Genomic DNA, 15,689 nt, shown 5'->3' on the forward strand with positions numbered 1-15,689 from the left:
TGCTAGACATGCGGTCAGAGAATGTGCACAGATGTAAGGCTACCAATGTAATAAGCACGGGTGGAGGTAGAACTTTGATCATTTCTCGATAGTTCGTCGTATCTTATCTGGTAATATTAGAGAGTGATGATGGCACTTACCGCTAATTGATGCTGCCTACTAACCTGGCTTATGAATCAATTTTTTGGACAGTCGCAGTTGTAACCAAGTTCAGCCTCCTATTAAAGCTTGATTGTGGTGAGAATAAAATGTTTGTTGTTTCTTTGATTCAACCAAACTGACCGTTTTCCCGAAATGGTATGCAAGATGCTGTGGGTTGCCTAATGTGCTGTGGGGCTGAATGTTTTACAATTAAGATTTGGCCCCGAAAGCTAAGCCTTGTCCGGTCGGGCGCCGTCTACTGGTAGAGTTAAGAGATCTTACGCAGCAGTTGCTCTCTTGGGAAGAAGGGTTGGTAGAGCATCTTACTTGAGTATTGGTTGCGAAATCCTGCCAGAGGGCCGTTACTTGTTATTGTAGTTCAAGCTATATAAATGTGGAGATGATTCCGTTCAAGATAGACTTACAATCAGTTCAAAATATAAACCTGATATCTGTCGGAGCCTAGATTTTTCGCCTGTCTAAAATGGTGCTCACTACTACTACCTTCGTACTACTTCTGTTCTCATTACTTCCATGCACTCATGGAAGACCTCTTTGTCAAGCCCAGCCTACTGTCAACGTTGGCAATCAGGTTCGCTACCTTGGAACATCGACTGACAACATTGAGTCCTTCCTGAACATTCGATTCGGTCAGAGCACAGGGGGAAACAACCGATTCGCTGCACCCAAGCCCTACACCTATCCACATGGATCAATAGTCAATGCCACTCAACCTGGAGCAGCCTGTCCCCAGCAAAAGGTCCCTATCCAGGGGCTTCAAGTGTTTGACAATGTCACACGTATTTCAGAGGATTGTCTGACCTTGCGTGTTGATCGACCAGCCAATACATCAAGCACAGCCAAGCTTCCCGTCATGGCATTTATCTACGGTGGCGGTGACTCCATTGGCCAAATTTATGACACCGCATACGAACCGGGGCAATTGATCTCTAATTCCGTTCAACAAGGCTACCCTGTGCTCTATGTGGCCATGAACTACCGAGTTAGTGTATTTGGCTTCGCTGCATCCGACGCCTTGAATGCAACAGGATCTCTTAATGCGGGCCTCCTTGATCAGCGACTCGGCCTCAACTGGATACAGGAACACATTGCGGCTTTTGGTGGAGATCCTGACAATGTCACCATCTTTGGAGAGAGTGATGGTGCAACTGGGGTTGGTCTCCAGATTACGGCATACGGAGGAAATGTCGAGAAGACCCCCTTCAAGAGGGCTATCATGCAATCCGGCAACGCCGCTGCAGACGGAAATACGGCCAGCAATATATCAGCAGTACACACAACTGAGTTGATTCGGAGGGTCAACTGCACATCATCTACAAGTGAGGCGGAACTTGCCTGTCTCCGAAAACTGCCACTCAAGAAGCTGTTGTCCACTGCAATTGAGTACGAGTTTAGTGTCGCCAGTTTCGGCTTTGATGCTTGGGAGCCTACCTCTCCGTCACCATTCATTCCTGATAATCCTTCAACCCTTTTGACGACTGGCCGATTCGCCCACAATATTGATATCATTGCTGGATGGACGGAAGATGACGAGTCATTTTTCACGCCATCCACGGTCAATTCTACCAGGGATGTTGTCAGCTTGATTCACACGAATTATCCTTCATTTTCAAAGCAGAACGTTCAGAAGGCTCTCGATCTCTATCCTGTTACATCTTTCTCAGACCTACCCAAAGAAAACATCTCGGCTCAATACTTCCGTGCAAGTCGACTCCTTCGAGACGCACAGTTTTGTCCAAGCCTACACATGGTACGGATGAACCAGAAGTACTCGGGCAAAAAGACCTCAAACTATCTTTACGTGTTGAATCAGACCATGTTTACTCCGCTGTTTGCCAAACAAGAGACTACTTATCTTGGTGTCCCTCATTTCAGTGACATCCCCTATGTCTTCAATGAAGCGAAGACCCGATACTCCTTCCTGGCTACACCGTCCGATGTGAAGCTGTCTACAGAGATTAGTAGCAGCTGGGCGTCCTTCGCTGCAATTGGAAAGCCTTCTGGAAAGCCAGGCACTGTACCCAACTGGCCTGATGTGTCAGATCAAGTATCTTCCAACCAGTATAATCTTCGAGTACTCGGTGGTCCAAATGATGGCCTCACATATATCAGCAATGACAAGGATTCATACGAACAGCTGATTGAGAGATGTGATTTCTGGACCTCACCCGAAGTCTTTCAACAGATGGCTGTCTGATATGATGAAAGATGAAATTCTTGCGATATTTTTTGTTTTATCGATAAATCTTTAGACGGCTTGCTGTTTTTGTTTTGTCCTTCACTGGTGGTGTGGAAACGCAATTCAGTTCTGATTGATCCATTCCTAAAATCTACCCTACGGGGCCAATTCGTTCCTTTAAGCCTATTCTATTCTCATTATAGACAATTCAAACAACCTTTGCGCTGATATTTAAATTCCAAAGAACTAGATAATCCGATTGGCTTAACCACGTGACCGTGAAATTGGCGACCCTCAATCATACGCGTCGCTGGCCTGCGTCAGATGTCAGGGAATTTTTGACGCAAACATCACATATTCCTCCTACGAAGAAACCGAGACTCCTTCTCACCTCCACTATGCGCCCGTTTTTAGATGAGGATAATATCCGACAGTCACTTTTATCTCAACCCGAGGATGAGCCTCTCATCGCGAGATGGAGAAAATCAGCTGGCGACTTCCTAAGCTCTCGATGGGGTCATTACCTCGTCCTTCTTCTGGTAACGATAGATGTCTGCTGTAGCTTTGCAGAGTTTCTCGTCCAGCTTCACGTCTGCGAGTTGAAGCAGAACGGTTATAGGGTGGGCCATGAATGGGCCCTCATTGAGGAGGCTTTAGGTGTCACTGGTCTAGTAATCTCATGTTTATTCATGGTGGAGTTGATCGTGGCAGTCCTGAGCTTTGGAACGGGGTAAGTAACTGCATGCATTCCTTGCTTTGGCGAGCTTACGACTCTATTATCTTGGCATAATCCGAGGCGCTTCGTCTTTGAACTGCGCTAACAACATAAACAAGGTACTTTTCAAACTGGTTCCATATTTTCGATTCTACGGTGATCCTCGTCGCATTCATTATTCAGGTCTCACTTCGGGGAACGGAAGAAGAAGTGGGTTCGCTTGTCATCGTTTTGCGTCTCTGGCGGGTGTTCCAAATTATCGAGGAATTAAAGTCTGCCAGTGAAGACACTATGGAGCAATACGAGGAGGAGATGGAAAGGCTTCGACAAGAGAATGCCAGTCTTCGCCAAAGGCTGAATCAAACTCCGGGAGGAAATGAAGATTCATAAGTGGACTTCTTTTAGTCAAAGCTAGCCAGCATGCGTCGTCTTTATTCAGATTACCGTAAAATCTCATCGGCTAGATCTTATAAAGTATGATCTTGATCCATACCACGACTGAATAACCAAATAAACGCATTCTCAAGGCCGAGCAGGTGCTTAATCGAATTTTTGCCAAACAATCACGTCGTGTCTGACCCCGTGTTCTGAAAAAATTGGTCCAACATTGACTATCACTAGTTAGAGCTGCCGCAAATTCAGGAGTGAGCAATCGTACCCAGTCAATAGCCTCCGTGCCATCGATCATATCGGACATGGTCTCTATGTAGGGCAGCTCCATACCAGCCAAGGGAGCCATATTGGTAGCTTCGTTCCACTTCGCCTGTGATCGTACCTCGCCCACTTTCTTTATCATCAAATTTGACACCAGCGAGGCCAGCCGTGATTGGGCTAGATGGTTGTCATTGGCAGCCCATACTTGCTGGGAGACCTGAAGCGCATGTAGCTTCCTGGTCACAAAACCATCTTCATTCTCCTCTCCGAGAGCCTCTATCCTAATAGAGAGATCTAGACAGACCACCATCGCTGCAAGGAGGAAGTCATGCACTATTAGGGACGTGACCACCCATATGTCCTCTTGTAAGCGACCGCCAGGCTGAGTGGCTTGATGTAAGTCTGCCTGGCGGTGTAGAATCTCAAGAGCGGCCTCAAGACAGAAACGGCGGGATGGCTCAAATATTGGGTTCTGAGGCTCGTGTCGAATATATCGCCTGTGCAGAACGACAATTCCCTTGAGGTAAAGTAGCTCTAAAGTACATCGCTGTAAGATAATATCAGATGGGTCCATGAATGACTGAGAAACGTCCCTTCGGCGAAGGACTTCCGGAAGCTTCTCGTATGCTTCTTTCATTTCACGATCGAGAGCAATCGTTTCGTCATATTTTGGTGAGGCGAGAGACTGTGTATGGGCAACAATTCTCTTAAAGACGCCCATGATGCTAGACTTGACGATGCCGTAGAGCGCAGGAGTGACTTCTGTATAAGGACGTGAAGGGGGCAAGGTGTCCATATCTATGGACAGATCCGTGTCATATAGATTTCTCGGAACCTCTGTATCGCAGTATTCCGTAGGAATCATACTAGGAAGTCCCATTTGAAACGAGGCTAAAGCATCAATCTGCGCAATGTGCAACCAGACACGGCGACGCATCTCACCCTCAAACTTGGTGATATCGGCCATATCGCGTGGATCACGGTGGTAACCCATTCGGAAAGCAAGTCGGACGACGGTTCCGAGGTCAAGCCACAGCTGAGCATGGGATTGTGTTTGTGTCATGTACTGGCTCTGAAGGTACAGTAGTAGTGCTTCTAGCGCGTGTTGTTTTGCAGTGGCGTAGCCGCATGAGACGAGGCAGTAGGCCGTCATTTGTTGAAGATTTTTTGTAGAGGGCACGGGTTTGCTTGCGTCGGTCTTGACTTGTGGAGCTCGAGTCAACATGCTGGAAATGCTAAGTATTGAAAACAAAAGGGCAAGCCAGTTAAGGGAAGTTTCTTTGGGCCTTTTCCAAAAGTTTTCGTACTAAATATTCTTTTGAGTATCCTGACATTAGAGGTTGGAGTAGCTGGAGACCTACCTCGATTCGGAACTTCCCGTAGTGTACAATCCCTGCAAGCCACTGTCAGCTCAGACTCACAAATATGTCTTTGGACTTGATGCATACCTAAGACCATATACCTAGAATTGAAGTAATTGGCAAGCAAGATATCACAGGTGGGTTGAGGTGGAAGAGAGCTTATAGCATCGGTCACACTCAGCACACGAGACAACGATACATCAAGGTTGATATCAGGCTGGATCTCAACATCATGCGTGATGTCAAGATCGTCAGTTGCAAGTGAATCCTGCGATGATAGGTCTGCCCGTATATCCTGAATCTCTTGCATAATGGACATCCAGTGGCTAGGTTCCATATATACTGCTTGACCATTCTGTTCATGGAGATGGGGCGATTCTCTTGCAGGTGCGCTTTTCGCGTCTATGCACGATGGCTGTTCGGATTCGGGGGGAGTCTGAAGCTCGAAAGAGGAAGGGCCTGTCCAGTCACTCTCTGCAAAGCAAGCCTCCGATTGACGAATGCTCCCCATACTGATTAGTGAAGCGGAGACCAACTCCTCGATTCTTTGGAGCCTGTCATCGAAACTAACTTGTCGGGGGGCTTTGGGATTGTTTCGCTTGGCATTAGAAGCATAGTGACACGAATCTTGAAGCTTTCGTCTGTTACATGTATCACACGGTATCTGCCGGTTGCATCTCAGCCTAGGATATAGTTAGTGTGTATAGTGAAGGAATAGTGGAGATCAACCGACTTCCGAGTACGACAGGGCTCACACGATACAGGAGGCCTGTTTCTCTTCTCCACTTTAGCCGAAGATTCATCCATAACGACTGATCCAACCGAGACTGCCGATGAGCTTTCGATACTATGTAAGCAGAGCTAGGTAGGTACCAGGTAATCGCCGCTCTTCCTTGTAGGATGAGAGCCATTGAAACGGGGATAAGCACAATGAGAGATTCTCCATTGTGATGCCCTCTACCGCCTACTGTTAATGCACTAGAACGGGCCGAAAGTACTACTACTGTGGTACTACTAAGCTCGTAAAACGGAGCGGGGTTAATATCTCCGCTCTGGGGGTGGGGACCAATCTGGAGATCGTAGATCACGGGAATGCAGTGACGTCCGTCTTGTTAAGCCATTTGCTGAAGCTATTCTACCTTGTAAATGAGTTGGTGAATGGAAATTTGTGAGCAATGTATGCGCATTTTACTTAATTTTTTAAGTGGTACCGATCGGCAAAGTTTCTAGGGGACTCAATTGCAGCCTTTGTGAGAGTCCCCAAACCCCCTATGGCGGACATAATATCCCCGCGATTAGCCAAAGGCCATTTCGAATGAAGAATATCACATATAAATTGCGCGTATTCCTTGAGGCTTTCCTTCTACATTTTACCTGAACATATTTCCCATCTTGGACCTCTATAATATTTCAATTGAACTATCAATTTCCCCGAAATTCATCATGGCAGCCCTCTCATCCGCCATCAAGGGCATGTCCTCGACAATCTATTCAAATCTCTTTATCGAACTTCCAATCCAGAAAGGCGATCTCACCGGACAAACGGTCATCGTCACGGGTTCAAATCAAGGTCTCGGCTATGAAGCCAGTCGTCATTTCCTACTCCTCGGGGTCGAGCGACTAATCATGGCCGTCAGAAATCTTGAAAAGGGTAAAGCCGCACGGCTCAAACTTCTCGAGGACACTGTCCGGGATCCAAGTGCCATTGAAGTCTGGGAACTCGACATGGACAGCTATGCTTCCGTCAAGAAATTCGCTACTCGCGTGGAGACACTTCCCCGACTTGACGCTCTTTTGGCAAATGCCGGCCTTGCTACGACGACTTTCAACTTGTCAGAGGACAATGAGAAGACCATTACGGTCAATGTGGTCGGCACTTTCTTGCTGATCCTCTTGCTTCTACCTAAATTGCGCGAGTCGGCGTCGAAATTCGATATTTGTCCTCGAGTATCGATCGTGAATTCAGCCCTGCACTATATCGCACCCTTGGCAGAGATCGACGTTTCCAATCAAGCCGGCATCTTCTCTCGACTAAATAACAAGAAGACTGCAAACATGGCAATGCGGTACCCTTTATCAAAACTGCTGTTGCTCTTCGCGGTTCGAGCATTGGCCAAACGCCTGGAAGAGAGCAAGGGGCCCATGGTCGTCGTCAACACGCCTAACCCCAGCTGGTGCAAGTCCCAGCTCATGCGAGAGAACGAAAGTTTTGGTAACCGCGTGGGCGAGCGTATGATGGCGCGCAGCACCGAAGAGGGCAGTCGTGCTTTAGTAAATGGAATTCTATCTGGGAAAGAGAGCAGTGGGCAGTATATTGACAATTGTCAAGTGAAGAGGTAAGGAGAACTTCCTCAACATTGCGAAAGAATTTTGCTCATTTCTCCAGTCCGGCTTGTATTGTCACTAACCCGAAAGGGACAAAGATTCAAGAGGCGTTCTTCAATGAGCTTATGGAGAAGCTTGAGAAGATATCACCTGGAATCGGCCTCAATATTTAGATCTGATATTGACCAGACATGCTCTGCTGGTTGCTTTGTTTCATCGCTTCATTACTACTAATGTACATCTAGATTAGAAGGTTTCATGTTTGTTTTAATCATCTGTTAATTACTTGGACACATCTTGTCAATTAAATAATTTAATTCTGTACAGCTATTCTGGAGGTCTTAGCAGCGTAGTTGTACCTATGCACGGGATCATGTTGCTGATGTGACAACATTTAATTTGGCAGAATCGCTGAAAAGATTCTAATTGGCCATTCAAGAAGTGCCATACTTGAGCTGAGCTGAGTAAGATGATTGAATTGAGACCCAAACAAAGCACTAACACTCGTAAAGAAAGTAGCAATCGCTAGCCTCCATAATGATGCAGACTTGTGATCTCGCTCGAGGAACCACATCATAGCTTAGGGCCTGAATCCCATTCCACCACTTTTACGCACCATTATTCAAACCCAGGGATCGAGGTCCAATAAAGAGAATCGTAATCATCATTAGCATCGCAAAAAAAACAGCAATAATTTTTCCATCTATGAAACGCAGTAATTCATGCTTCAACGAACAATGCAGAGCATGCAAAAAGCCATCGTCATAAGTCGTGTCATCGTTAAGTCCCCCAATCACCATCAATCCTCCTTCGCAGTTGTAAAAAAAGAAAACTGCAATTCCCAAGGCTTCCATACACAGATCTAGCAGATATGCCAGCCATTTGCAGCGCATCCTCCGCTCATCAAATCCCCGTCAAGCATAATCCGTCTGTCTCTCAGACGCCGGAACGCAAATCTAATCACCCCCATGCTCCGCCCTCATCATCCGCTCCGGACTACTCCCACCACTCCAACTCCCCCCACTGCTGCTGACAGAGGTATCCGTGTCATCATCACGGCTGGACTTGCGTCCCGTACCGATGGCAACAGGGATTCCCTGCACGACGCCGCCGTGGTCATGACCGGCCGGGTACATACCGTCGTTGACGGAGAAATTGCGGCAAATCAGGTACGCGCGCATAGCGGCGCTTTCGCGGGCGAGGACCTCTGATTCGTAGGTGACGTCTGTTTGATACTCGCGGTTGTGTACGCGAACAACGCATGTGTAGCCTGATGTTGTGGCGTAGGCTTCGTAGGTGGGTTCTGGCCAGCGTCGGCGGCGACAGAGGCCTATAGAATTGTTAAAAGATGTTCTTTTTCTTGCATTTTGTTTTCTTATTGGTTCTGTTTGGAGGAGATCAGGGAATTGGACGGGAGATTGGGGGATGTAATTGGTTGGCAATTTGGCCCCCTCTCCCGTTTTGATGGATCATTGCTCGGAGCAAAACAATACGATGCCCTTTGGAATAATGCTATGCATATGCTGGCCACTTACTTGCTAGGTAAAGCATATAGTACATCTTGGGGCCCTGAAAACTTCGGGAAGTCCAAGCGAAAGGTGTCAGAAACGGAAAGTAGCGCGGGAAGCGGTGTTGCCCAATTGTCGACTTCGCAACGCAAGAAAAAGAATGAGGCGGCTACTCCAACAGCATCGAATGGATTGGCTGTCGTCTCGACGGGTAGACGGGTAGGGCTGAGGCTGAGGTGCTGGCCGATGCAGCTACACAAAATCCCTCCGGGATCTAGATATGCGGATCGTGATGCCCTGATGCCCAACGTTGTGGACTGATATCACAGACAGGACTGACAGCTCAGTCGGCCCTAAATGACAAGCTTGGGCTTGGGGAATTGAGGGATGTATTTGTTGTTTGCTGTCAAGGGTGACGCTAGCCGGTCAAGGACTGGCTTGGTTTTGGTTCCCTTTGTTTTTTGTGTGATGCGTGGGACCTTGGAGGAGAGGGGAGTGGCAAGTTCTAGACACGACTAACACAGTCACCCGCGGCTTGGGCTGATCAGGTGAAAATGAGGAAAGCGAGAGAAGCGCGAGGGGGCAGAAGTTGGAAAGAACGAGGACTAAATGACTGGAAAGACTAGAGGATCCACGGAGAACCAGGAGAAGATGCCACGCCACATGTACACATACAAAAAAAAACACACACGGTTCTCCGTACCACCGAAGCGAAGCAGACACTGAAAGAAATTGTGTAAAATAAATATGTAAATGCTAGGGGGCAAGGGAAATTCTAATTTTTTTCGAGATCATAGAGAGGGGGAGGGAGACAGATGGCGACTGCTTCCAACCGATACGGAAATTACTTCTATGGAAAAACAGGTGGGGCATCTCAATGCATTGATACATAAAAGCCATGTTGTGAGTTGTCCACCGTGTGTTGACTGTACCAATCCAGCAGCATTCCGAGTCCGGAATCTCTAGCAAAAGAGGGGGACAGGGAAGGGGGATAGACAGTTGCAATCTCGACAGCGCACAAAGAGTCAAAAAAGGGCTGTACCCAATGTAGTGTCAGAGACATATACCGAAAAGAGAAGTAAAAATGAAAACTCTTGTTTGTTCCCGCGGAAGGATCGGACGCCGCCGTCTCAGTAGTCGCTGCAGAAACCTGAATGGGCTAAAGAGAGGACGGAATCATCGTTTCTATACTTGACATGGCCAGGGGTAGAGGACATACAACGCATCGCAATGATCCCAGAAGACTAATATTGTTTTCAAAATTTCAGTATCTTGGCTAATTTCGGTCCTCACCGTTGGGAAACTATCGGAGATCCAAGTTACGGGTCTAATGATACGCGACAGCTAGCCGATGTAAACCCTAGGTCGTATTGGATGTACACGGAAAGAGACAACGCCTCGATTGCAGATCCCTACCAGAGAGTAGCAGTTGATGTCATGGACGCGCGGGAAACACTAAGAGCTCACATTGACAGTGAGACCAAAGACCAAGGAGAGAAAAAAGCCCGCAATTGCCTCTGGACGTCTCTCAAGGCAATTGCTGTTCTGCTGGTATCTGGCGGGGTACTGCATAGGTTTTGTCGGCGGGTTATTAATTAAGGTCGGTACTGATGTGCTGGCATAGCTACTTGCCAGTCGAATCAAACCGAATGGAGGGACACACTTTCGGGCCCGGGCCTAGGTCCTGGGTTTCGGCCATGATCCTGGTCATGGGGGGGCAAAGGAAGAGGGACGGGTTTCTGGTTCCTTTGCATACAATTCGCCGATCTAAACAGCGAATCTAGCATCGGAGACTTTCAGTAGGGAATAGGACAGAGAAAGGCAGCAGAGAACGTAATGGATCTGGTACCTAGCGGGTAGGAGAGGCGAGGGGCAAAGACCAGACAGCAGACGCAGGAGGGAGGCTCGGAGAAAGAAGAGGCGAGCGGGGCATTGAAAACTAACAGCTGGCTGGCTTAGCTCCGACTGCTGCAATCGGCTGCAGAAAATTAGATGGAACTTGATCATCGCCAACCTATCGAGCGACTGGATCTCGGAGAGAAGAGAGACTAATCTGGAGCCGAGGTGTGTACTGTACTCTGTACTCCGTCCTGCTTTGTTCTCCTCTCCTCTCCGGATAGAAGGTAACAATGGCGGGACCTGGTGGGTTTAGTTTGCATCAATCCTCAGCCGTTCGCCATGACCGGGTTTGAGTTTCGCGCTGGGCCCGTCATCTTCCCTTTCGTGCCCCGCAGTAAACGCAGTAGCTCCTCCAAAGGGGAAAAAAGGTAACCAGCTGAATGGCTCTTCCCCTTTTTGCCGCTGGATCTTTCTGGAGAGGCGCGCTGCAGGAATCCACTAGGGGACAACGATGATTGGCGCCGAGCGGGGGGCTGGGGCCGTTCATGTTGTGCAGAACGCGTCTGGGGCATGGACAAGCCGCTCAGGATAGAGAAGATAGTCAGCAAGATGATTAATCCGGATGGGAGAGCAAGTATCCCTTTTGTCAGTCATGGAGGAAGGAGAAACGTGATGCACGTACCCCCGGCGAGTGTCTGGAGGATTTGATTCGAATGGGAAGTTTCATGACAAAGTTACTCGACAGGCATTCGGGGATGCAGTGATGAGTTGGCAACATGTGCGGTGGGGGGACGGCGTTGATTTATCTGTGCTCGTGTCGGGTCCTGGACGAGTGTTACGAGAGTGGACGAGGCACAATTGCCCGAATGGGCCACCTGCAGCAAGAGACGATGTCGGTGTGTCTGCAATCATGGCAAACAGAAATAAAGATCGTCCTCGCCAGAGAATTACTAGGAGTGGTCTCTGGATATCTTGGTGGGAGCTATCTCGCTATGTGACTCTACTAGCTTCCGGCATCTAGTGTGCCCTATAGTGCCAGACTCTCGACTGTACAACTCACTAATGGATGTAGCAGGGACTAGCGAAGAGACTACATGAACGGAATACTGTTTCCATGATGATCTTCATAATCTATATGAAGTAGCATGGAGAGGTACAATGAGACTCGAGGATAGCTTAAAGATACAAAATATACTCGTGAAGCACAAGCAATGTGAAGATCATACCTGACGATAATACCTAAGCGATGCCTCGGATCCCAACGTTGCACTTTTCCCCTTCTGTAGCTGTCTCTCCTCCAGCTTATCAGTCCCAGTTAATTCCATGCTCCTCTCACGCGATCGACTGGCAACGGAGTAGTCCACACTAAATCAACTCGACCCAAATTATCCGCGTAGTTTCCAGAAAAACTCCTGAGATCACCTCGAGAATTCAAGGGACAGAACTGAAGAATCATGGAAAGACAGATAGGAAGACAGAGAGATAGTCATCCGAAGCAACAGACCCGCCACAAGAAGGGATACCACGTTCTGCAGGCCTGTCAGAAAGTCCAGATAATCCCAGCCTCGAGTCCTGCATGTCAGATTGTCCTGTATCATGTACTTTTTGCCCCCTCCCACTCAGTGAAGCCTAAAACACACGAGTCTATCATGTGGACTCTCCCATTTCCTCCCCCCGTAACACTCGTGTACCCGGCCACTCAACCCTCGGGAGAAATCCACACTCGCGCGTCACTACCGGTTCCTGCTTCCCTCCAGATGACATGACATGACACACTACCTTACATCCATCCGTAAGGTTCACGCCTCTCCCGGCAACCACTAGATCGCAATAGGCTGACCCTCACACCAGAGCCGCATGTTCGCGGCAGCCTGGTGCGGAATGACGAACAGCGGGTGAAAAGCGACGAGGCGGTCTGCCTTGTCGTACACGTTATCATCTGTGCGGACCGGTGAGGATTGCCAGGAGAAAGCTGAGGCGAAATTGTCGCTGGATGTGATGCTGGTATTTGTGCGGTAGTGGTGGTGTTGGGTTGCGCTCAAGCCGGTTAGGACGTAGCAGGTGTGATAGGAATCTGGACTCCTGGGTTTTTGGGGTTTATGGTTAGCGATAGCTAGGACATGGGAAAGGGGAATAATTTCCAGTAGAGGTGAAGTAGTAGGTAGGTACTTACTTGCCCGGTTTATCTCGAAGTCCGCCAGAAGGAGATTGGCAGCAGCCGAGAATGTATCGATCCAGTCCCTCCCGACTGTACAAGTTACCAACAGTTCTTGGGGGTGCACCCGAGGACTGTGGCTTCCCATCTAAAGCAGACTGCAGCAAGGGCCAACATCCGCCAACCCAATGGCTGTAGCAGCCATCGACTAGTTTGTTCGTTCGTCCGGAAAAGCCTCCTTCAGGTGCGTACTGTCGCGCAGAGAGCCATGACAGTAGCAGAGGGATGTTCATGTGTCTTGTAATGCAGTTAGTGTGATGGACTTTTCCTAGCGTGATAAGATGGGATGATATTGCATCGCTTAGGCATACCTGGGGATAGTCTCTTCTGGGGGTCCCAGGATTGACAAACAGGCGAGGGCACAGAAAGCGTATGCTCCATGGGCCTCGACTCCGGGACTGCCGGAGATGCCACCTTCAAATGATTGACCTGGACGAAGGCGATAAGATGATATGTTAGTGAATGGAGAAATGAAAGCTGGTCTGGTCCTACCCAGCGGAAATTAATGGAAGGGGGTTCTTACAGCGCGACAGATACTCAGCGAGTCCATCTGTCAACGTCTTAAAACCTGCCTCTCGGGCTTTGTTTGCATCATGCGGCAGAGTCAGGGGTAGGTCGAGCAGCGAGATAATGGTTGCCGCACAGTATGCACCACTGCATAACGGGGATATGTATTAGCGGCTGAGATCTCGTATCTTCTCGGGTGGGCATCGAGGGAGATGTATTGTAGGATGCTTGCTGGCATGATCGCTTGCATGCCAGTTTTCTTTCTAACTTACCGCACGTCTTCTTCCCCGCCTTCCGTAACACTGAAGCCTCCATCAGATTGCTTTAGTCGGCCCAGCCATCGCCACCTAGTAAGAAAAGCACGTTAGAGTTAGGCGTACGCGCTAAAGCAACAGATAGCTGCTTCTGCTAGGGCAGGACAACGCACATTGCTTCACGATCGACCAATGCAAAGGCATCCTCGCCTCCGACTAGGGCGAGGGCGAGAACGGCTGCATAACTTCCGGCAAGATGTGATATCTGGCCATGCCCGCCACCAAAGCCGCCGGTGGGATTCTGCATGGGACGAAGTGTTTCCAGTACCCTGCAAGTAAGCCAAGGAAAAATCACGGGTTAGCCTTTTGCCCTTCCCTCGATCAATGCAGGTGAGCCGTCCATGGTGGCGTCTTGTCCACTCATGGCGGCAAGTAGTAAACGCTCAGTAGTACTCGGGCAGGTAAAAGCTAAAGTGGAAGGAAGGTAAACCATAAATATAGCCAGGCGATAGATCACTGCCGATCGCAACGAACCAACGGGGTAAAAAAGAGGGTAGGGACTGGAGTAACAAGCATCGAATCAGGGTATACAAAGATTAATCATGAATCAAATCATAACGCCATGACAGGCATACAAACGCCCAGCGAAAAACCGACATGCACACTTACCGCTCCCGAAAACGCGTTGGATCCTCGCCCAACAACGTCAATCCAGCTAGTGCCCAATAGACCATCCAGGGACGACTCGCATCCATAGCGACGAAGCCAGCGGGATATTCTTCTTCCAGAGACTCAAAGAGAAAGACAGCATGGCCATCTCGCTGGAGGGCGGGTACCCCGGATGCATTGAGAGTGCCCTGTTGGGAAATATGGAGGCCCTTGAGAAATGTCAGACACTTGTTCAGGGTTGCGTCCTGCAGCTGGATGGTCTCTGTCACGAGCGGGTCGCGGATAGGCGGCGGCTGTGTGAACAAAGCTGGGATCCCCGGACGGGGCTCTTCTTGGCTGGCCATTCCGGAGGCAGTGATCGGCTTGGATTTGCTGGACTTGCCAGGCTTTAGATCAGAGGGGGATTTGGTCTCTGTGTGTCTCTGCTGGGCTGTGGTTGGTGTCGATATGATGGCAGGCGGTAGGTTAGCGGCTGGAAATCGAACTTTGCGTTTGTGTCGCCCCGCGATGATGGGTGGCATGGACAAGTTTTGTCTCTGAGGGGAAGAGCTGGGGATATTAGGATGGATTTGAGATGGAAGAAATTGAGTCCTTGGGAGCTAGTCCATTGACTTGTGATTGTCTGGCGTTTGGAAGTTATTGTTCCTGCGGCGATGAATGGGAAAACCCAACGTGGTGGTGATTGTTCTCCCCACTTTTCCTCCGCCCCGATTCCAGATTCTTTGTCTCTTCCATCTGGTCGACCACGGGAGATCTAGAGATGGTGATCCTCCTCGATTCTCTACTCTCAAATGGCCATAGCTCTTAGGTCTGCTTTTTTGTCAATAGTCCTGTAGTGCTTGGGTTTCTGCTTCTCGATCCTAGTCCTAATTAGAATCTCCTAGTAAAAGACCCCTAAAGCAGGGTAGTATAGCTATTCTCATAGCTTCCTCCAAGAACTGCATCATGCTATCATGCTATCTTGTTTATGTCAGCGTGCAGAGTGGCTTCTGTATATCGTACTTGAATCCTCCGCTGCTGCATGTCAGACAGGCAAAACAGGAGAGCTCCACTCCTGGAGAAGCCCTCGGAAGGGGCCTCCCCCTCTCAACAGGATTCAACCAGTGATAACCTGTTCGTCCCGAGCATGATGCACTGTGATGTGATCTATCTGGTTGGAATCACCATCTGCACGCGACGGTGGCTAGTGCGTGTCTGGTTATTTGTTCATCGTGTACAATGTGCAAAGGGTTTGCAGAGTGGCTTGTTTCTCATCTTGCTCCCTTGCTGCCAGACTGCATGTGCAACTACCCCAGGCCCAA

The 15,689-nt window shown here is 48.9% G+C and overlaps 6 protein-coding genes across 6 annotated transcripts; 3 read left to right on the forward strand and 3 right to left on the reverse strand.

Moving 5' to 3' along the window:
* Positions 1 to 625: 625 nt before the first annotated feature.
* N7473_005913 (carboxylesterase) lies at positions 626 to 2,359 on the forward strand (the record flags this gene model as incomplete). Its single annotated transcript, XM_057151853.1, has 1 exon — positions 626 to 2,359. One exon carries the CDS (start codon positions 626 to 628, stop codon positions 2,357 to 2,359), a length of 1,734 nt encoding a protein of 577 aa, XP_057009658.1.
* A 380-nt stretch (positions 2,360 to 2,739) lies between these two features.
* On the forward strand, positions 2,740 to 3,446 carry N7473_005914 (uncharacterized protein; the record flags this gene model as incomplete). Its single annotated transcript, XM_057151854.1, has 2 exons — positions 2,740 to 3,071; positions 3,176 to 3,446. 2 exons carry the CDS (start codon positions 2,740 to 2,742, stop codon positions 3,444 to 3,446), a joined length of 603 nt encoding a protein of 200 aa, XP_057009659.1.
* Positions 3,447 to 3,619: 173 nt separating this feature from the next.
* Positions 3,620 to 5,878, reverse strand: N7473_005915 (fungal specific transcription factor domain-containing protein; the record flags this gene model as incomplete). Its single annotated transcript, XM_057151855.1, has 4 exons — positions 3,620 to 3,667; positions 3,715 to 5,016; positions 5,166 to 5,754; positions 5,829 to 5,878. The coding sequence occupies 4 exons, from the start codon at positions 5,876 to 5,878 to the stop codon at positions 3,620 to 3,622; spliced, it is 1,989 nt and encodes a 662-aa protein (XP_057009660.1).
* A 636-nt stretch (positions 5,879 to 6,514) lies between these two features.
* Positions 6,515 to 7,569, forward strand: N7473_005916 (Short-chain dehydrogenase/reductase SDR; the record flags this gene model as incomplete). Its single annotated transcript, XM_057151856.1, has 2 exons — positions 6,515 to 7,407; positions 7,458 to 7,569. 2 exons carry the CDS (start codon positions 6,515 to 6,517, stop codon positions 7,567 to 7,569), a joined length of 1,005 nt encoding a protein of 334 aa, XP_057009661.1.
* A 512-nt stretch (positions 7,570 to 8,081) lies between these two features.
* On the reverse strand, positions 8,082 to 9,255 carry N7473_005917 (uncharacterized protein). The gene is made up of 2 exons (XM_057151857.1): positions 8,932 to 9,255; positions 8,082 to 8,726 (listed from the first exon to the last, which is right to left on the reverse strand). Exons 1-2 carry the CDS (start codon positions 8,954 to 8,956, stop codon positions 8,353 to 8,355), a joined length of 399 nt encoding a protein of 132 aa, XP_057009662.1. The 5' UTR covers positions 8,957 to 9,255; the 3' UTR covers positions 8,082 to 8,352.
* A 3,308-nt stretch (positions 9,256 to 12,563) lies between these two features.
* Positions 12,564 to 14,909, reverse strand: N7473_005918 (CAAX farnesyltransferase subunit beta RAM1; the record flags this gene model as incomplete). Its single annotated transcript, XM_057151858.1, has 7 exons — positions 12,564 to 12,825; positions 12,917 to 13,195; positions 13,270 to 13,387; positions 13,482 to 13,612; positions 13,738 to 13,812; positions 13,893 to 14,048; positions 14,389 to 14,909. 7 exons carry the CDS (start codon positions 14,907 to 14,909, stop codon positions 12,564 to 12,566), a joined length of 1,542 nt encoding a protein of 513 aa, XP_057009663.1.
* Positions 14,910 to 15,689: the final 780 nt, after the last annotated feature.

Source organism: Penicillium subrubescens (assembly GCF_028828155.1).
Source record: "Penicillium subrubescens strain IBT 31985 chromosome Unknown utg000004l_segment0_segment0, whole genome shotgun sequence".
Taxonomy (NCBI): Eukaryota; Fungi; Ascomycota; class Eurotiomycetes; order Eurotiales; family Aspergillaceae; genus Penicillium; species Penicillium subrubescens.

Excerpts from the sequence above, each read along its gene's own strand:
- N7473_005917 (XM_057151857.1), bottom strand. The coding sequence starts at position 8,956 with ATGTACTATATGCTTTACCTAGCAA. Across the intron at positions 8,727-8,931 it reads CTATATGCTTTACCTAGCAA|GCCTCTGTCGCCGCCGACGC; the intron begins GTAAGTGGCCAG and ends ACAATTCTATAG.